Source organism: Mytilus galloprovincialis, chromosome 3 (genome assembly GCF_965363235.1).
Source record: "Mytilus galloprovincialis chromosome 3, xbMytGall1.hap1.1, whole genome shotgun sequence".
Classification (NCBI taxonomy): Eukaryota; Metazoa; Mollusca; class Bivalvia; order Mytilida; family Mytilidae; genus Mytilus; species Mytilus galloprovincialis.
Window position 1 is genome coordinate 58,610,028 of NC_134840.1, and position 21,552 is coordinate 58,631,579.

At 32.1% G+C, this 21,552-nt stretch overlaps 2 protein-coding genes across 4 annotated transcripts in view; one reads left to right on the plus strand and one right to left on the minus strand.

Annotated features, from left to right (window-relative positions):
- Nucleotides 1–1,693, minus strand: part of LOC143068451 (ubiquitin carboxyl-terminal hydrolase 9X-like) — a 42,877-nt gene extending 41,184 nt beyond the window's left edge. For 2 of the 3 annotated variants that reach the window (XM_076242543.1, XM_076242541.1), the window contains exons 1-2: nucleotides 1,550–1,693; nucleotides 60–416 (exon numbers count right to left, since the gene is read on the minus strand). In XM_076242543.1, the coding sequence (XP_076098658.1) occupies nucleotides 60–393 (334 nt within the window). In that variant the 5' untranslated portion in view covers nucleotides 394–416; nucleotides 1,550–1,693. Of the gene's footprint in view, nucleotides 1–59; nucleotides 417–1,388; nucleotides 1,505–1,549 lie in introns of those variants that run through there. The other variant, XM_076242542.1, reaches the window with a different exon arrangement.
- Nucleotides 1,694–1,813: 120 nt separating this feature from the next.
- LOC143068452 (propionyl-CoA carboxylase alpha chain, mitochondrial-like) overlaps nucleotides 1,814–21,552 on the plus strand; it is a 31,465-nt gene continuing 11,726 nt past the window's right edge. Inside the window, exons 1-12 of the mRNA XM_076242544.1 lie at nucleotides 1,814–1,939; nucleotides 3,729–3,818; nucleotides 8,023–8,139; nucleotides 8,940–9,053; nucleotides 9,614–9,667; nucleotides 10,035–10,203; nucleotides 10,661–10,739; nucleotides 12,867–12,969; nucleotides 14,732–14,826; nucleotides 20,022–20,104; nucleotides 20,613–20,750; nucleotides 21,160–21,233. Coding sequence (XP_076098659.1) covers nucleotides 1,871–1,939; nucleotides 3,729–3,818; nucleotides 8,023–8,139; nucleotides 8,940–9,053; nucleotides 9,614–9,667; nucleotides 10,035–10,203; nucleotides 10,661–10,739; nucleotides 12,867–12,969; nucleotides 14,732–14,826; nucleotides 20,022–20,104; nucleotides 20,613–20,750; nucleotides 21,160–21,233 — 1,185 coding nt within the window. The 5' untranslated portion in view covers nucleotides 1,814–1,870. The remainder of the gene's footprint in view (nucleotides 1,940–3,728; nucleotides 3,819–8,022; nucleotides 8,140–8,939; nucleotides 9,054–9,613; nucleotides 9,668–10,034; nucleotides 10,204–10,660; nucleotides 10,740–12,866; nucleotides 12,970–14,731; nucleotides 14,827–20,021; nucleotides 20,105–20,612; nucleotides 20,751–21,159; nucleotides 21,234–21,552) is intronic.

Consider the following 21,552-nt stretch of genomic DNA (forward strand, 5'->3'; position numbering starts at 1 on the left):
ATCACTTATAATATCTTGTTCAATAATATTATCAACATCTTAAAAAAGTGCTGTCTTACCATCTTTACAGAGTTTAGTAGCTGCTTCAAGCAAAATTTCCAGTTCTCCTTTTGGCAGTACTGGTACAACCCATCTTGGACGATTGATCATTTCATCCAGCCTAGCTAATTCCTGCACTGGAAATTCTGGTTCTTGGTCATCTGTCATTTCAACAGACCCATCACCTTGTCCATTTTCTGCTTCTGTTGGGGGTTGTGTTGTTGAAGTAGCAGGAGTCTGCTGTGGTGGTGGCGGCTGTTGCTGTTGAGGCTGCTGTGTTGACTCGGGAGGATTGGGGACATTTTCTTGAGGAGAGTCTCCTCCAGCCTGGCCTCCTCTCATCACTATTGTCATGGTCTAACCAGTTAGTGAATTTTCTAAAAAAAAAAAAAAATTTCGTTACAATAGATAAGTAAAAGATAATATATTTCCGAATAGTATTATATTTGTCCTAAAGGGGAGGATAGGACAAAACAACTTGCATATCAATATTTATAATTTAACCGTTATCTAGATATAATAAAACAACTGTTTTCATGAGGGGAAAGAGTTTGGTTGTGTACTGTGGTTTAATCCTCTTGCTACCAGAGGGACACATATATGTCCATGTTTTAATTTATTCAAGCTTCTCACCATTGCTGTATCTCTTTCAAAATTAAAAGACCCAAAATTAAAAAGTGTAATATATTTCTACGACGTCTCTCAAATGGAGGAGGTTGGAGGGGTCCTGATCGCAAAATCCTGGGCTTAAACACATGAAATCCTAAGGTCCCAAATTTAAAAAAAGATAAATCCTGACATCCCCGAAATTTCGTAACCTTGGATCCCGAAATCCTGAGTTTTAAAACACAATTTGGACGTCCCGAAAAAGGTCCTGCCCCACTCTCAAATGAAACTGTCATTACAGCATGAAGTCATATATCGAATGACATCATTGTTTGGCATGTCACGTCACAAATGTCAAGCGGTCATATTTTCTGGCATATGAAATGAAACACTGAAAAACAAATGGCAGCAAGAAGGATAAAGAGTAAAGACTGACCCACTGGGGAAGGATATACATGTCAATGGTCAATAAAATGAAACTAAGCAGTATTAAGATATAATAGGAAAGAACGCTGTGCAATGTATGTCATTATGTGAAATACATGCTCAGTTTATAAATATCTTCTAAATAAATAACAAAATTGATCTTTTGTAAGAAATATTGACTGTTTAAACTTCATCATATCCTACAGTTTTCAATTTCTGATATCCATCATTCTATGACCTAGAAGTGAAATTCGCGTATACTGTACTCTAATCAAAACTGTAAAATGCTGACGAGATTTATTTCTTTGTAGTTTTACCCTTTCTTTTCAATTAAAATCGCATCAGTGTAATGACAAATGCATGAATACAACGAAGTTTCTGCGTCCATTCATTTCAAAACAGACATGCACAATGGCCGACTTTTCCGGTTTGTCAACTTTCATATTTAAATTTATCGCTGATGTCACCTGTGTCATACCTTAAAGTTATAAGATTTTATCAGATATGGGCTTTCTTTGCTTTCCTTAATGCACATTTGCAACTTTTTGGTCACTTGAAAGGCTAAAATTAGTTTTGTAAGTTTCAACGGAATCAAGTTGACATTATGGTAATGAGATCATCTCGTTCAGACGAGAGGTAGCTTAACATATTTTAAAATAGCATAAAAATTATATTTTAGCAATTTATCGTCAACGAAATTAAACAAAAATTGTATTATTTGTAATCATTCCTTTTTCTAAATTTTTAATTACAAATTGAAAGTACAGAGGGGTCATTTAGGGGTCAAGGTGAATTGAAAATGGCATCACCGGTTAGGAGGCTGTGCTCAAGCTCAAAGCGTATTTTTTCCGCATCTATACACTGTCAGGTAACTTTGTTGTTCTGAATAGAAAAAATAACACCTAAATTGAAATGTGTCGCAAGTATGTCATCGACAAGCATGTTTATTTGTTTGCAATTTGTGATCATTTGTTGTCCAGTATTGAGGACAAATCCTTGAATAAACTGAATACGAAGTTTCTTTATTTACATTTGTTTTGCAAAACTTAAAATGTAAATATGCACTACTTTTTCAAAAACTTTACCGTTAACATTGTTAAGAAGCTTGATTTTTTTCTTAATATTATAGGGGATTTGTGACAAAAAAGTTTTAAAAGGTAAATGTCAAACCATAGTTAATTCCCATTACTGCATTAAGCTAAGAATTATGTACCGGTTTTATGTTATAATGATTAAACTTTCGGATAATTTTATTGAAAATCTACAGTTTTTTAAACTGCACCCTCAAATTTTGATAGCCTGTACTAATTAGTAAATATATATTTCTGCAATGCTAGTAGTGATTTCCTTAAAGCAAGTTTTGAATTTTGATTTAAATTTAAATACAATACAAACTGTGACCTATTCAATTACACCTTTAGGGTGCATTAATCTTTAATGACTATGCATAGGTTTTTGGATGATAAAGTGTGTGTATATCACTTTTAATGAGTCCATGTAGTTCTTAAAAAATGAGGATAACTTTTCTCATGTTAATTTTTTTTTATTAATAAAACTGAGAATGAAAATGTGGAATATGGTGAAGAAACAACAACCCAACTAAAGAGCATATAACAGCTGATAAAACACATTTTATACCTGAAATGGCATATATTCATGAAAAAAAATGTAGCAAATTTTCTTAAACATTGTTAAAGATGAATAGACTTAACCTGATTCACAGAAAGTTCATGGCTATTAAAACTTCAACAAAATTGACAATTTTTAAGGATATTAATTAACCTTTTAAAACACAAAATGAGAAACAGGTTTCTTTGGAACAAGTTGTTTCATATTCTATAAATTTGTACCATTTTAGGTAAAAAGACTCAGCTAAGAAAATTTAGTTTTTAGCACTATTGAATGATGAGTCAATTGAGGGATTGTTACTCATTTGGGAAATTAGCTTCCTATTTGGCGAGATGGGCACATTACATTTGCTTGCATTAGCAGATTAACATTTTTGTTGAGCCTTTAAATTTTGTTGAAAAAACTAGACATAGTGATCGTACATTACGTCGTTGGCGTCGTCCACCAATCTTTACTCTGTGGTTTAAGTTTTTGAAATTTTAAAAACTTTCTTAAAGTATCCTTGATTTCTACCAAACTTGGACATAAGCTTGTTTATCATCATAAGTACGTCTCCAGATATAAATTTTGTAAAATAAAAATATTGTTTTTCCGTAAGTTACTTATTAATGGTCTTAATTTTTCTGCCAGTTAACATCACATACAGTCTGCAGTTAAAGTTCTTAAAACATTTATTAGATTCATAAAGTAGGTGAGACACTGGGTTCCACGGAACCCTTACAATTTTGATGTTTGAACGCAACTTTTGATTACATTTGCACACAGCTTTTACAATATTCATGAAATCTAGGATTTTATTAATATAAAAAACATGTTCAGTGATATTTTATATCATAAAAGGTAAAGGTCATTTGTAGTTCATATTTGAACAATAAATTCTCAAGGATTCTGTCTGGTTAAAGAGCATGCATATCTATCTGCATCTATCAAAACAATCGATAATGTTTTTTCAATTTGTTAGCAACTGATTTCTGTAAATTCTTGTACATATTTGCTATTTTATAAAATGAGTTATACAATTTTTTCAGAGTGCAGCTGCAGCTAGACGGTCAATATGCCTGACATCAGTGAAATACAAAGAATTTTACTGGAATGACAGATCTGACCCAAATGAAAAGGTTTGTGTTGTAATGTCTAGCTTATATGATTATAAAAGAAATTGTACAGAGTAATTTCCATCTGGTTATGGTCAAGTGCATCTAATTGAAAGCCTCTGGTGAACATTTGGAGGAAAGAAATATGCATGACCCATTGGTTGCCTTCGGCTGTTGTTTGCTCTATGGTCGGGTGGTTGTCGCTTTGACATATTCACCATTTCCTTTCTCAATTTTATGGGTAGCTATATGCTTATGTAAATTTGTAGCTATGCCTCCTTTGCTAGGCATTGGTAGCTATTCATCTCTTTTACACAAACTTCTTTATACTTTCTAAAATGGTGAAACTGGATCGGATGGGGACAGAGCTGCAACTTATTTCTCTGATTGTTATACGACCGCAAAAATTAAAATTTTTCGTCGTATATTGCTATCACGTTGGCGTCGTCGTCGTCGTCGTCCGAATACTTTTAGTTTTCGCACTCTAACTTTAGTAAAAGTAAATAGAAATCTATGAAATTTTAACACAAGGTTTATGACCACAAAAGGAAGGTTGGGATTGATTTTGGGAGTTTTGATCCCAACATTTTAGGAATTATGGGCCAAAAAGGGCCCAAATAAGCATTTTCTTGGTTTTCGCACAATAACTTAAGTTTAAGTAAATAGAAATCTATGAAATTTTGACACAAGGTTTATGACCACAAAAGGAAGGTTGGGATTGATTTTGGGAGTTTTGGTTCTAACAGTTTAGGAATTAGGGGCCAATAAAGGGCCCAAATAAGCATTATTCTTGGTTTTCGCACAATAACTTTAGTTTAAGTCAATAGAAATCAATGAAATTTAAACACAAGGTTTATGACCACAAAAAGAAGGTTTGTATTGATTTTGGGAGTTGAGGTCTGAACAGTTTAGGAATAAGGGGCCAAAAAGGGGCCCAAGTAAGCATTATTCTTGGTTTTCGCACCATAACTTTAGTTTAAGTAAATAGAAATCTATGAAATTTAAACACAAGGTTTATGACCACTAAAGGAAGGTTGGGTTTGATTTTGGGAGTTTTGGTCCTAACAGTTTAGGAATAAGGGGCCCAAAGGGTCCAAAATTGAACTTAGTTTGATTTCACAAAAATTGAATAATTGGGGTTTTTTGATATGCCGAATCTAACTGTGTATGTAGATTCTTAATTTTTGGTCCCGTTTTCAAATTGGTCTACATTATGGTCCAAAGGGTCCAAAAATAAACTTAGTTTGATTTTGACAAAAATTGAATCCTTGGGGTTCTTTGATATGCTGAATCTAAAAATGTACTTAGATTTTTGATTATTTGCCCAGTTTTCAAGTTGGTCCAAATCGGGTCCAAATTAAACTTTGTTTGATTTCATCAAAAATTGAATAATTGGGGTTCTTTGATATGCCAAATCTTACTGTGTATGTAGATTCTTAATTTTTAGTCCCGTTTTCAAATTGGTCTACATTAAAGTCCAAAGGGTCCAAAATTAAACTAAGTTTGATTTTAACAAAAATTGAATTCTTGAGCATTTTTGATATGCTGAATCTAAACATGTACTTAGATTTTTGATTATGGGCCCAGTTTTCAAGTTGGTTCAAATCAGGATCCAAAATTATTATATTAAGTATTGTGCAATAGCAAGAAATTTTCAATTGCACAGTATTCAGCAATAGCAAGAAATCTTCAATTGCACAGTATTGTGCAATAGCAAGAAATTTTCAATTGCACAGTATTGCACAATAGCAAGAAATCTTCAATTGCACAGTATTGTGCAATAGCAAATATTTTCAATTGCACAGTATTGTGCAATAGCAAGAAATATCTAATTGCACAATATTGTGCAATAGCAAGAAATTTTCAATTGATTGGAGTTATCTTTCTTTGTCCAGAATAGTAGTTGAATCAACTTAAATCATTGTTTTATACAATATACAATGTATATTCACTTTTACTACCAACTGATAAATTAAAACAATCTTTACCATTCAGTGATAACAAGCACCTTTTGTTACATTTTAATATTTTATGATGTATTTAAATGAGTAGTTATTGTTGCAAACTCCATTAGAAATTTGAATTGAGATCAGTTTTGGAAAAAGGGAAAGGGGGATGTGAAAAAAAAGGGGGGGGAGTTAAATTTTTCTCATTTCAGATTTCATAAATAAAAAGAAAATTTCTTCAAACATTTTTTTGAGAGGATTAATATTCAACAGCATAGTGAATTGCTCAAAGGAAAAAAAAGTATTTTAAGTTCATTAGACCACATTCATTCTGTGTCAGAAACCTATGCTGTGTCAACTATTTAATCACAATCCAAATTTAGAGCTGAATCCAGCTTGAATGTTGTGTCCATACTTGCCCCAACCGTTCAGGGTTCAACCTCTGCAGAGCATCTGGTGTTTTTGCATGTTTTGACAAAAATACACAATCTCTGTCAGAACATCAAAAACAAACTTCAGATGCATTTAAAAAAAAAAAAAGACAACACCAGCATGTAAGCACAATAATAGAAAGACTTGATTACTAGTTAGTCAGACAAACAAATCATTAATCTTTAATTTGACCCTGCCAATATAGTTGTGTGAATTTTTGATTATTTACCTTATTATAATTTTTGTAGAGGAATAAGACTGCAGATTTATTTCTTCTATTCATTGTGAAGGACAATGTGAAGTTTTGACTTTAATTTTGTTTGCTGAATTGTAACCATTTCTAAAGACCAGAAAATGAATATATCATCATAAAGATGTAGCATAACAAATAGAAAATGTTAGATCCTCAATAGTATTAGAGCAATATCTATCTGCCCTGATAAAAAGTAAAAACACAAAAATACTGAACTCTGAGGAAAATTCAAAAAGGAAAATCAAAAATCAAAAGGCAAAATCAAAAGTCCAAGCACATCAAACGAATGGATAACAACTGTCATATTCCTGACTTGGTACAGGCATTTTCTAATGTAGAAAATGGTGGATTGAACCTGGTTTTATAGCTAGCTAAACCTCTCACTTGTATGACAGTCGCATCAAATTCCATTACATTGTCAACGATGCATGAACAAAACAAACATACTCAAAGAGTATTCAGATGAATTGAACAACCCGTTGTTAGGTTGCTGCCCCTGAATGAATAATTTTAATGAAATTTTGCCATTTTTGGTTTAATCTTGAATATTATTATAGAAAGAGATAAATTATAAACAGCAATAATGTTCAGCAAAGTAAGATCTACAAATAAGTCAACATGACCAAAATGGTCAGTTGACCCCTTAAGGAGTTAATACCCTTTCTTGTAATCTTTTACAAAATTCTTCTCTGAAACAACAAGACAAATTTAAACAAACTTTTCCACAATCATCATTAGGGTATCTAGTTTTAAAATTGTGTCAGATGACCCTGCCCGCCAACCAAAATGGCCAACATGGATAAAAATAGTACATAGGGTAAAATGCAGTTTTTGGATCATATCTCTTAAACCAAATCTGACAGGATAAAATTGTTCATTGGGTCAAGATCTATCAGCCCTGAAATTTTCAGACCATTCAGGAAAACTGTCGTTGGGTTGCTGCCCCTGAATGGGTAATTTCAAGAAAATTTTGCAGCTTTTGATTATTATCTTGAATATTATTATGGATAGAGATAAACTGTAAACAGCAATAATGTACAGCAAGGTAAGACCTAAAAATGAGGTCAACATAAACAAAATGGTCAATTGACCCCTTAAGGAGTTATTGCACTTTATAGTCAATTTTTAACAATTTTCATAAATTTTGTAAAATTTTTACGAAATATTTCCCCCTGTAACCACTGGACCAAGTTCATTATAGATAGAGATAATAATAGCTTTACAATAATCAAGTCAGAATTATTCTCTTTTTAATGCATGAGGCTGTATATCTCCTTGGTTATCACAAACATGTCTTAGATTAAACAACATTATGACTTTAAATATTTTTTAAATTTATAAAGGTAGTTTTGCTAATCTGAGTGAAAAAAAATCACTTGGAAATCACTTTAAAATTTGATTTGATCAGACATCATTTGAAATCAAATTAATCCTAACTTCTGGGACCAATATATACTGTCATTTCAAAATTAATACAATTTACATGTAACAAAATTTCTACATATGTACTATATTATGTCTTAGGAATCAAAATGTATATAAGAATACAAAGATTATTATTACATAATATTGTGATAATGCTTCTGTATGTTTTTAGACCTTTGATAAGATCTTGATAGCTAACCGTGGAGAAATAGCATGTAGGGTTATCAGAACATGTAAAAGACTTGGAATCAAAACAGTAGCTGTCCATAGTGATGTAGATTCATTAGCAGTAAGTGTCAGTTTATTTTATCTAAGAATAGAATAATGTTGAAACTTGTGTCTGATAAATAAAGATTATATACTACATGTTTATGTCATAATAATGAACATGTAGATTATATGATATTATATATTTATAAATTTTTAAGGTAATAAGTTACTTTCACTGCCAAAAATCCTTAATGAATGTTTACATTGTAAAGTTTGTGGTTAGATCAGTTAAAGAAGAAGCACTAATGTTTAATAAATGATAGTATTTGTATTTGGCATGTTTGAAAGTATTCTTTTTCAAAGATTATTTGGTCACAATCCCTTTCTAGGTTTATTGACTTTTGAAATTTTAACATAGTTTTAAAGTTAAAAATTAGATTTAGATTTAGGGAACCACATATGACAAGTTAACAGTATTTGGTATGCAGTTTTATAAGCATTGGTATTTCTCATTTTCACAGAGATTTTTAGGTCCCATACCTTAAGCCATGCTTCATTGACTTAGAATGTTTAGCACAGTTTAAATGTTTAGATATTGCCATTTGGATTCAGTATTTGCATTATACTATAAAATTACAAAAAGGTGAGACATATCTCTGTGTTAACAGTTTATTAGAAACTAAGTGACCTGTAGCCATGTAATTAGTTGAATTCATCTAGGGGGTATATCAGTTCCATTCCAAAATTTTTACCTATATTATTACTTCAAAATTACACTTATCAAACATACTGATGTGATAATCTTAGGTCCTAACTTATTTCTTTACCATTGTAAGATTTCATTGTAATAGTAATAACTTGAACCTATATATTATATAGGTCCATACTAGAATGGCAGATGAACATGTATGTATTGGTCCAGCTCCAACTAGCAAAAGTTACCTGAACATGGAGGAAATTTTAAAAGCAGTCAAAGATACTGGAGCACAAGCAGTAAGTTATTTACAGGGTCTACTAAAAATAAGATAATAGTTTGTTAGGTTATGTACTTTTACTTTGAAAAAATGTAGTATTTATGTCAATGTCAGTCTTAGAAGAGCATCTTGGATATGAACATGAGGAAACTATTGGGTAACTAATTAGACAGCTTACTAACAACAAATAGCATTGAGATATTTCCAATCTATAGTTCACCAATTTTGAAGCTGCCTTTGATTTGTTGCTAGGTACAATTGATTCAGGAAATGGTCAACAGAAATTGTTAATGCTACTTGATATATAACTGACCTTTTTTCATTTATTGACAAAGTTCAAAATAAATGATGGCATAAACTATTGACTTCAAACTCTTATTTTTGCTATTTATTAGGCGTTTCCTAGTTAAATGACTCCTTTACATGTTTAACTTTAACCTTGTAACCTCACTCACTACTCTACCACACAAAACCAAAAGATAAGTTAAGAACTTAACTCTCTATATACACACACATACACAATTTTATCTACTTTAACAGTTTAACACAGAAATTCATGATGCATTATTTTCTTTTCAGGTACATCCTGGATATGGTTTCCTGTCAGAAAATACTATCTTTGCAGCCAGATTGGTAATTACATATATATTTTTCATGAGACTATTGGTATTTGCAATCATATTGAAATTTTGAAATCATATAATAAGTGGGAATTATTTGTTTACAACTGAATCTGTTATTTCTCTCTCATTTTTATAAACGTTTTTTTCCTAACCAGGAAAAAATGAACAAAAATATCAGAATGTAGACGCAAATAGTATTACTTGAGGTTTCAGAAAATATCTTTAAAAACAGCAATACCATTTAATGAAAACAAAGTTGCAGATGTCTTTACCTGTTTTTATATGACCGTAATGAAAAAGCCAGACAACATTACAGTACTACATATTTCCTTTCATACAATAGCTTAATAACTTATATCAATGTGTTGCATGTTTAGAATGAGATTGGAGTGGAGTTTATTGGTCCAAGCAGTGGCCCCATCAAGGCTATGGGTGATAAAATAGAAAGTAAAAGAATAGCTACTAAAGCTGGAGTTAATATGATCCCTGGACATGATGGTGTTGTAGAAGATGTAGACAGTTGTATCAAGTATGCCAATGAAATAGGTAGGTGGATTCTTATATCATTATGCTACACTAGAGATACATAAAAGATGTTGCCTAGAAAATTTGATCTGTCACATTTCAGATTCTAGTAATTGATAATGTCATGTAGGTATATATACAGCGTCCAAAATAATATCAATCAACATTCAATCTATCTTGGCATGGAAAAGTTTGAAAATTTCTTAATTGAATTATATAAATGCAAAAATATAACTAAACATGTTAATGAGTGTTTTAAAATAGTTACTTTTCATAGATTCACACAATATTTCTCTATACTAACTAGATATATACATGTAATGCATCAATGATAAGGTCAATTTGGTCCAAAATCTTAGCATCTTCCGAGCTATAAATCTAGTTTTTGTTATTTTCATAATTTTTGAAAGAAAAAAATCCATCATGTTACAGTGATAAAACTTTCACACTCTTTATTTAAAACTCTGTTTGGTTTCAGGTTACCCTGTGATGGTAAAAGCCTCAGCTGGTGGTGGTGGTAAAGGAATGAGAATAGCTTGGAATGACAAAGAGTGCAAGTATGATAATTTATAAAAACAAAGACTTATTTTTGCTATGGTTTCAGCCATGGAATGGATTATTTGTAGGTTAATGTCAGTTTAATCAAAAAATTGCTATCAGGTTGACTGACTTTTGGCAGAATTATGACCCTTGGAATCAGAAATTTAATGAAAATTGAACTTTTATTTATATTTATTTTACCCAGCAATTCAAAAACACTTCCATTGTTTATTATTAAGTAGCATTCAAGTCATAAGTCAATGTTTTACTAATTCATAGAAATATTATGCCTCATAAGTTTCAAGTAGTTGATATTCTGCTCTTTTGTTAAAAGAATTGCCTAATATTTTAGGGGGAGGGAGTATTATGGTTTAGAAGGTAGAGGGATGTCAAATTAGATTACTGTCATTGATATACAACTTATGTTTATAAGAATTAGAAATGTTCAGGTAAGTGTTGTGCCTGCACAAATAATGAGTTAATATACCATTAATTTGTCATGAAATAATACAGCCTTTGGACTGGTCAGACTGTGCAATTGATATGATTTTGACATTGCATATGATTAAGATACATATATATAAAGGCATGAGAGTTTTGAGTGTGCAAATAGAGCTGGGGGTAACACATGAAGGTAGATAGGGTGTCTTCCTCCATCTTGGATTTTGAAATACCAGAAAACAAGGTCTATATCTTTGATAAAATGTGCAAATTTTGAGATAAGTAGGTAATTCATGTGTAAGATTTTTCAGTATAATATAGAAAATGCAATGTTTTATCATATTTATGATTGTATTTTACCATAAACCAAATGCTTTTGTTTGATTCGATTTTTTCCAACTTTGCCAAATAAGGGGAGATAACTCAAATGCAAGGGCAGATAATTCAGATTGTGTTATTTTTACAATAGAATGTGTTAGGAATTTACCCATTTTATTATGTAGCAAGAAAACGAGTTCGGTGACCCCTATTTTTCTTTTTCTTATCTGAAAGAATAATATTGCAGCCATCTTCTCATATTTTATCTAAAAATTCTATGATGTAGTTTTCGTTTTAATGAAGAAAATTGGGTTTTCCATGCATATTCTATACTAAATCTGACAATTTTGCACAACCTGTAATGTGAAAATAAGTCTGGTGACCCATTCTTTTAATTAATGTTTTGAAACAAGCAGGTTATAAACTACATTATGGCAAATTATCAAAAAAATCTATGGATTATAATTTAGACACCCCATCTACCTTAAATCAATTTTATTTTTTTATGCCCCATATTTATGGCCTTTGTATGGGCATTATGTTTTCTGGTCTGTGCGTTCATTTGTTCGCACATCTGTTCGTCCATCCGTCTGGCCAGCTTCAGGTTAAAGTTTTTGGTCGAGGTAGTTTTTGATTGAGTTGAAGTCCAATCAACTTGAAACTTAGTACACATGTTCCCTATGATATGATCTGTCTAATTTTAATGCCAAATTAGAGATTTTACCCATTTTCATTGTCCACTGAACATTGAAAATTATTGTGCGGATGGGGCATCAATGCACGTGGACACATTCTTGTTATATAATGAAACAGATTTTATCAAACTATAAAGTGTAAGTCCTGTTTTGGTTTGAATAAAACTGTACTTATTAACTAATGTATGTTTCTGAGAAACCATATTTAATTTAAACTCAAAGGCTGTATTTTATACCTACCATTGTATCATCCTTGCTTCATGTATATGCATGATATTATATCCTTAAGCAGAATATGACCAGCAGAGCTATATTTGTTGAGTCAAATCATTTCAGCTAAATGGTCATAACTTTAAAGGTGTTTATATAACCTAGCTTTACCTTTGTTTAATTTAGCTGCAATTATAAAATTGGCATGCTAGAGTCTTATGTTTGTTGTATCATTGATACAAAAACAGGTCCTTTAGGCTCTAGTCATAACTGTTATAGTTTTCAATTTAAAAAATACACAAGCTTTGCATTCAGGCTCAGATATATTAGAAAGAAAAAAAAATCACAGAAGATATGTCCATTTGAATGAAGGCTCATACAAATATTTGGTCTCATTGTCTGAACAATTTATGTATGTGTGACTCAAGCTTTGCAGCCAAGTATATTTTTTTTTTATTATGTAACATGTGTATTTTACAGAGATGCATATAGATTGTCAAAAAATGAAGCTGCTTCCAGTTTTGGTGATGATAGAATGTTGATAGAAAAGTTTATAGATAATCCTAGACATATTGAAGTGCAGGTATGGACTCAACTCCTCTTTTGTAGGTGTTTAACTTTTTTGTTGTTATTTTTAGCTCACCTGACCTGAAAGGTCAAGTGAGCTTTTCTCATCACTTGGCGTCCGTCGTCCGGCGTCCTGCGTCCGTCGTCCGTCTGTCGTCCGTAAACTTTTACAAAAATCTTCTCCTCTGAAACTACTGGGCCAAATTTAACCAAGCTTTGCCACAATCATCCTTGGGGTATCTAGTTTAAAAAATGTGTCCGATGACCTGGCCATCCAATCAAGATGGCCGCCATGGCTAAAAATAGAACACAGGGGTAAAATGTATATTTTGGCTTATATCTTTGAAACCAAAGCATTTACAGCAAATCTGACATGGGGGTAAAATTGTTGATCAGGTCAAGATCTATCTGCCCTGAAATTTTCAGACGAATCGGACAACCTGTTGTTGGGTTGCTGCCCCTGAATTGGTTATTTTAAGGAAATTTTGCAGTTTTTGGTTATTATCTTGAATACTATTATAGATAGAGATAAACTGTAAACAGCAATAATGTTCACCAAAGTAAGACCTACAAATAAGTCAACATGACCAAAATTTTCAGTCAACCCCTTAAGGAGTTATTGCCCTTTATAGTCAATTTTTAACAACTTTTCGTCATTTTTTGTAACTTGTACAAAAATCTTCTTCTCTGAAACTACTGGGCCAAATTTAACCAAACTTGGCCACAATTATCATTGTGGTATATAGTTTAAAAAATGTGTCCGATGACCCCGCCTACCAAACAAAATGGCCGACATGGCTAAAATTAGAACATATTGGTAAAATGCAGTTTTTGCTTTATATCTTTGAAACTAAGACATTTAGGGCAAATCTTTTAAGATTTAAATGTCCATCAGAATAAGATATATCCCCTCACAAATTTTCAGATGAATCTGACAACCCGTTGTTGGGTTGCTGCCCTAAAATTGGTAATTTTAAGGAAATTTTGCAGTTTTTGGTTATTATCTTGAATACTATTATAGATAGAGATAAACTGTAAACAGCAATAATGTTCAGCAAAGTAAGATCTACAAATAAGTCAACATGATCAAAATTATTAGAGGACCCCTTAAGGAGTTATTGCCCTTTATAGTCAATATTGAACAACTTTTCGTCATTTTTGTAACTTGTACAAAAATCTTCATTTCTATAACTATGGGCCAAATTTAACCAAACTTGGCCACAATCATTACAGGGTATCTATTTAAAAAAAAAGTGTCTAATGACCCCGCCTACCACCCAAGATGGTCGACATCAGTAAATACAGTAACAGGTGAGCGGTACAGGCTCTTGAGAGCCTCTAGTTTGTACTTGTGAAACAAATTAAAAAAAAAGATGGTACAGAATTGACAATAAAAACCTATTTGAAAATTTAACTACCAGAATATTAATATTTTGCCTATTTGTTCTTTGTTCAAATGTCTTATAGTTTGGTTATAGTCCCTCAAATTTTTACTCAAGGTGCATTTTAGATATAAAAGATAATCAATATTGTATTTATATCACATCTATTTTATTACTGTATAGTACACAGAATAAGCATGAAACAAGGATGTTTCGCATTCTCAGGTTCTTCCCTGGACCATATTTTTTTCATCTCATTGGTCAATAGATATTTTGTTTTGCCACTTGAAATTGACTTTTATTCTATGTTAAAAAAAAATTATTGTTTTATTGGTTAAAATCAGAATAAAAAATAATATTAGTTATTGCTATACCAACTTACATATTTATTTTAAGGTTCTTTGTGACAGACATGGCAATGCTTTATGGTTAAATGAGAGAGAATGTTCAATACAAAGAAGAAATCAAAAGGTTATAGAAGAGGCTCCAAGGTACTTTTAAAGTATTATATGTTATATTGTGATTGGAAATTTTTATAGCATGACAAAATTATGTCTATGAGCTGATAGACAAAAAATATGTGTTTCATCCAAAATTAGATTATTTTTATTTATAACCCTCACTCTAAAGGAGGGTGATATACTACTTTATAAATCTGTTTGTCCTTCAGTCTGTAAATATGTCCCTTTGGCCGAAATGTGGTCTGACACATTTTTTCTCATGAACTATAAATACAAGGCTTCTGTAGTTACCATCCTGAAACGTGGTATAATTCTTCCTATGAGCATGTTTTATCATGTAATCTTTCCACAAGTTATAACTCACCAACTTTTTAGCTCACCTGTCCCAAAGGGCCAAGTGAGCTTTTCTCATCACTTGGCGTCCGTCGTCTGTCGTCTGTCGTCCGTCGTCCGTCGTCCGCCGTTGTTGTCTTTTTACATTTTGAACTTCTTCTAGAGAACCACTGAATGGAATGAAACCAAACATGGCATGAATGTTCCTTATGAGGTGCTGACCAAGTGTTGTTACTTTGTAGCCGATCCATCATCCAATATGGCCGCCAGCGGGGGACTTATTTTAACATAGGACCCTATGGGAAATGCATACAAATGACTTCTTCTAGAGAACCACTGAATGGAATGAAACCAAACATGACATGAATGTTCCTTATGAGGTGCTGACCAAGTGTTGTTACTTTGTAGCTGATCCATCATCCAAGATGGCTGCCAGTGGGGGACTTAGTTTAACATACCACCCATGGGAAATTCATACAAATGACTTCTTCTAGAGAACCACTGAATTGAATGAAACCAAACATGGCATGAATGTTCCTTATGAGGTGCTGACTAAGTGTTGTTACTTTGTAGCCGATCCATCATCCAAGATGGGTGCCAGTGGGGGACTTAGTTTCACATAGGACCCTATGGGAAATGCATACAAATGACTTCTTCTAGAGAACCACTGAATGGAAAGAAACCAAACATGACGTGAATGTTCCTTATGAGGTGCTGACCAAGTGTTGTTACTTTGTAGCTGATCCATCATCCAAGATGGCTGCCAGCGGGGGGCTTAGTTTAACATAGGACCCTATGGGAAATGCATACAAAACTGAAAAGTCTTCTTCTAGAGAACCACGGAATGGAATGAAATCAAACATAGCATCAATAGTCCTTTCTTTATGAGGTGCTGGCCAAGTGTTGTTACTTTGTAGCCAAATTTTATCTGTTTTTTTTATGATTTCAAAAACCCAAGTAGAGTCAGATGAGCGATACAGGCTCTTGAGAGTCTCTAGTTTTTTACTGGATTATGTAAATTTAGAAATTATTGTGAGGTTTTAATTAACAGAGTGTCAATTTTCCGGCCATCCTTCTGTGGATGCGCAAATCTTCAATATCAATAAAAGTATCATGTGACGCGCCACGCGGAAAGTGTCCCGGATGAGGTGTCGGATAACAAACGCATGTATGCAATGGACGTTTTGAGAATCGGAGATCGTGATTTATATTTAAAGATGTAATAAAAAAAACAAGAGAGAACATGATGGCTTTAAACAAATTTCTATAGTAGTGATTCCAGAACAAAAGCGTATACATGTTAACTGTGAGGAATAAGCCTGAAATTAAAGTGAAATCAGTGATGATTTACCCCATTTACCTTATGGAGGCAAAATGCATTCAGAAAAAATACTATATCAAACTTGCTTAGATGCATTAATTTTAAGTTACATAAACTACAACAGAGATCTATGAACATGTGAACTCATACATGTGAACCTCCCGACGGGAGTACAATTATCCCGTTTTCAGGGGTCTCCTCCCGTCCTCCCATTTAGGAAAAAAAACTGAAATATTTCATGTATGAAAATTTTTGGACGCCATATTTGATCATTTGTTACTACTGTACGGTTGTAATTGACACTTGTGTTAAATTTTACCTGTAAATCAAAGAAGATGTATAATTTTATGGCTTCACTTGACAGCTTGGGTGTCAAACATACTGGTAATCAACGATGTTTACCTCTGGCTAACTGCCGTTGTTTAATAAAAATGTTGAGTATTGGAAATAATTGAAATACATATTTGTTACTTTCCTGTGTTCTATCCTGTTTTCAGTTATTTTGCTTTTAAAAATGTAAATTGTTAAAAGACTATACTGTGGATTCATTTTTATTCGTGGTATACCAATTTTCGTGGGTTTCGTGGGTCACAGCGAACCACAAATTAAAGAATTCAACGAAGAATAATCCCGAGACATGTGTATGGAGTTGGATGTTTATTTCCGGTTATGTTATGCAGTTCTAGTATAGTGTTGACTAGCGATAAACACTGTAACATAACACGTGATTTTTACTGAAAGAAGATACAAGTATTTTGGTTAAATCTATAATAAATATATCGAATATCAGTGATAATTTACTTTTTAAAATTGATTAAAACTGTTCATGGAAAATAACTGCAAGTTGTTAATTACCGTGTCATAGTTTGGTTTACCAGTGATTAAAATCAATAGGATTAAGTACGGGGATATTGCCCGTAGGTAATATTGTTTATGACAGGAACATTTATTTTCACACCTTATACTTATATCACTGTTTCTTCTATCGTGATTAGGGAAATTAGCTTTCAATCATAAAATTTTGAATGTCTTATAGAATTCAGACAAGAATTTATAAATTGTAAAACAAACAAATAATTAGTTGTCTCTGCCCATTATTGTAATCGAAGTTATCAATGAACACTTTAACCTAGAATGACCAATTAAGTGAGGATTTTGACAACTCAAAACTTTTACAATGAATTCCTTCTTTTTTGTTTTGTTTTATTATTGATCAAACCAAGGATGTTATATAATCTCCTAAATCAAAAAGAAATCCACGAATTACGTATCTAATTTTTTTGGTTGTAATCAGCGATCCACGAATTTACGTATACCACGAAACGTCTTTTTTTCTCTATCCACGAAAATTGATACCCACGAAAATAAATGAATCCACAGTAAATGATTAATATTTTAATCAAATAATCATAAAAAAATGGTAATTAAATGAATTTAAATGTTTTGGGACAAATAAAGAAATATAAATTTATAAATTATTTTAGCAATCTAGACTTCCTTTCAACGATTAAAGTGAAGTTTATATAGTAAATCTGACTGCTAATTAGGAGGTTGGAACAGACAACCTGTACATTTAGACTGAATAAACATCCTAGTTAATTTACTTCCTATTAATACCTTGGGATTGAGAATTGAAGATGTTAGTATATATTAGATTTTATTGTTTTAGCTAGAGATAGCAAAACATTTACACTGTTAAAGTCTTTTTAAGTTTTCTAGAAATATGACTTTCATAATGCTTAAAAGCCATGCAGTACTATTCTTTTTTAATTAATTTATGATGTTGCAAATATACATGTAGAGCATATTTCTTTCTTATTTGTCTATACAGTTACCAATGATAAGGAGATGGAGTCATGAATACAAACCTATACAGATAAGATAAATAAATATAATGATTTATTTGCAAGCAATGAACAATCATTTATCAAAAACAAAACAAGAAACAAATTCTTCTTAATATTTAAAGGCAATAAGGGTACTATAAACATATAACAATTTGATGGAAATTTGAAGAAAAAACACAATTTCTACATCATACAGTTACATTTATGAAAAAATTTATGTCGATAAAAAACCTCCTGATCTGAGTCCTAATCTCCTGACCAAAAATTCCAAATCTCCTGATCTGAGTTTCACAGTCCATCACATGTATGTGCACTGATATGCCTGGACTGGGAAAATGACACCAGGGTTGGGGTATCCCCCCTTTTTAGCTAATATACATTTTTTTCTAAAAAAAATTCTATGGAAAACACAATCCTACTTTTGGGGACAGGTTACATGTGCCTACCCTTTTTTTCTAATTTCATATGAATTTAAAACTGCCGAACAAATAAAATGAAGAATCGTGCATAATCATTTGAGGACCTTACTTTAACCAAACTTCACAGAAACAATAAATTCAGGATCTTTTGGAATCATAGATGTCTAATTAAGCCAATAATCATTGGCCCGTCTATTTACCTTACAGAAAATTCATAGGTAGAACAGCAAAAGAATGAATCATTTTTGCTATTTGTCCGGCTTGCCAGATGAATAGACATTTTTGACTATTCATCTGGCTAGCTGGACGAATAGCTACTGCCTTTAATTAATGCAAATTATGCAACTTGGCAAGTATTGCAATAATAAGAAACCTCATCCTGATAACTGAAACATAGACCATTATACAGATTTTTTTTTAATTAAATTGCAATAATTAAACTGTTCATTCTTGCATATTGCCAATAATTTCTGAATTTACAATACTTTACAAATTGTTACACACAATGGCAGGAGGTATCATTAGTGTGCTCACAGTCCAAATTCTTTGTAATTGCAGGTATTAAAATGTTACCCTAGTTCGTATTTTTGTATCAATATACATTTATTTCCCGTGCCTGAGGGAGATATGAAGATTTGTTCACCCAAGAATATTCATATTTCACGAGGGCTCTGCCGAGGGAAATATGATTTTTCGAGGGTGAATAAATCTTCATATCTCCCGAGGCCAAGGAAAATGAATGTTTTATTCCACTGCCTAAGCTGTGTATACTATCTGAACTTCAAATATAAGTTTGCGTACCGGCATTTTTCCGACTTATCCGCTTGTTTTTATTACTAAACACGACATACATATTGATAAACAGTACTTATAAACATTAATTATTTAATTAGTCTTTTTGTTTAAACGTCTGAAATAAATTTGAACACGATAATGATATTTACTAAAGCTATTTAGAAAATAAGAAGTTCAAGACGTTATGTACATAAACCGCGCGTAACGTCGCACGATTTAGTCCCGACATGTCAGAGGGGAATATGATACTCAGAGGTGAATATGAAGTTTTGTTCGACGTCACGTGTGAACGTTTTAACCAATCAAATGTGGATTTCGCTATCAAAATCAACATGCAGTGGAATAATACTGCATATCTCCCTTCTTTTAGAAGCTTTTCTTTTTTGAAACGTTATTTAGATCTTTGAAACTGACAAGTCTAGTGAAATTAATAAAAAGAAACAAGGATGTTAGAAATTTGCAATAAAAAATCCTGGCTTATGCATATCTGACACGTCTTTAATATTTCAGCACATTTGTTGACCCCGACATGAGGAGAGCTATGGGGGAACAGGCCACAACTTTAGCCAAAGCAGTAGGATATGATTCTGCTGGTATACATATTATTATTTAAGTCTTCTTTAAATTCTAGGAGTACATTATAGATTTTATATAGTGATCTCATGCAATTGAAATCTAAAGAAGTGATATGGGGTAGAAATTCTTTGTAATTTGTCCACTCTCACTGTCGGGAACGTTATGTGTTCGTATGTGTGCCATCGCCACTAATGATGTGACGTCGCGTTACCATGTATATTGTACTTATGATTCTTGCTTGTTTGAATGAATATTGAACCATACACTTGCTTGTATTTATTGAGAGCAAAAACCTAAACGAACACAACGTGAAGTACAAACACACTCAAAACCCAATACTCACTGTCAAGCCACTATTACATTAATGTCATTGATTTCTTGATTACTGAACATTCAATCTATTTTTCACTGTGCTTATATAAAAGTGTGTCATTAGTCTTGCGCATTATAATGGTTATGAGTTAGATCAACTTTTTTATCAGATGGGTTATGAAAATGTTCTCACATAATTTCATATTTTTACAGGTACTGTGGAATTCTTAGTTGACTCAAAAAAGAACTTTTATTTCTTGGAAATGAACACAAGATTACAAGTAGAACATCCAATCACAGAAAGTATTACTGGTATAGATATTGTAAACCAGATGATAAGAGTATCCAGTGGTATGTATTTATTAAGTTTGCATTATCATTACTTATTCTTTATGCTCCCATCCACTAAGTTGCAACAGACATTCAGAATGCCAGTGTTGTCTGTGTCAATTTTTATCTGTGTTTGTTCGCAGCTAGTTCTCCGAAACAAAAAATAAACAACCATATAGATAATTCTGTATGCAGACTACTTTGTGAAAGGAATTAGAATGGATGTCCATTTTGAAAATGATCTTAAGTCCATGCAATTAACGGATGTTCAGTTCTCATACACTAAGTTACCTGTAGTTATGTTACTTGTCATAAAACTGAAACAGGGGGAGTATGATACGTTCTATGAAAATAGGTAACTCAGCACTTCATCTTTTGTTCCTTTATTTAGTTGATGTCTTAGTTGATTCAGTGTTGTTTAAATTTACAGGAAACAAGTTATTACATACTCAGGCAGACATTCCAATTGATGGTTGGGCATTTGAATGTAGAGTCTACGCTGAGGTAAATATAAAACTAAGAATATATGATATGATTGCTAATGATACAACTCTGATCAACTCTCAACTAGAGACAAATGGTGTTGTAAGTATGCTATTATTCTGTTATATAAAAAGTTATGAATCAAAATTTGGCTCAGTACAGGATAGAAATGCTCGACAGAGCCTCGCTTTCTACCTGTTTCTAAGCTTTTAAAAAATAAAATTTATATTTCCAGGGCAATGTATTGTAATTCTTATTTTATGATCTTTAGTATGCAGTTTTATTATTTTTGTACTTGGTTGTTATATTGCTTTAATGAATTTTTACATACCCTGGTTAC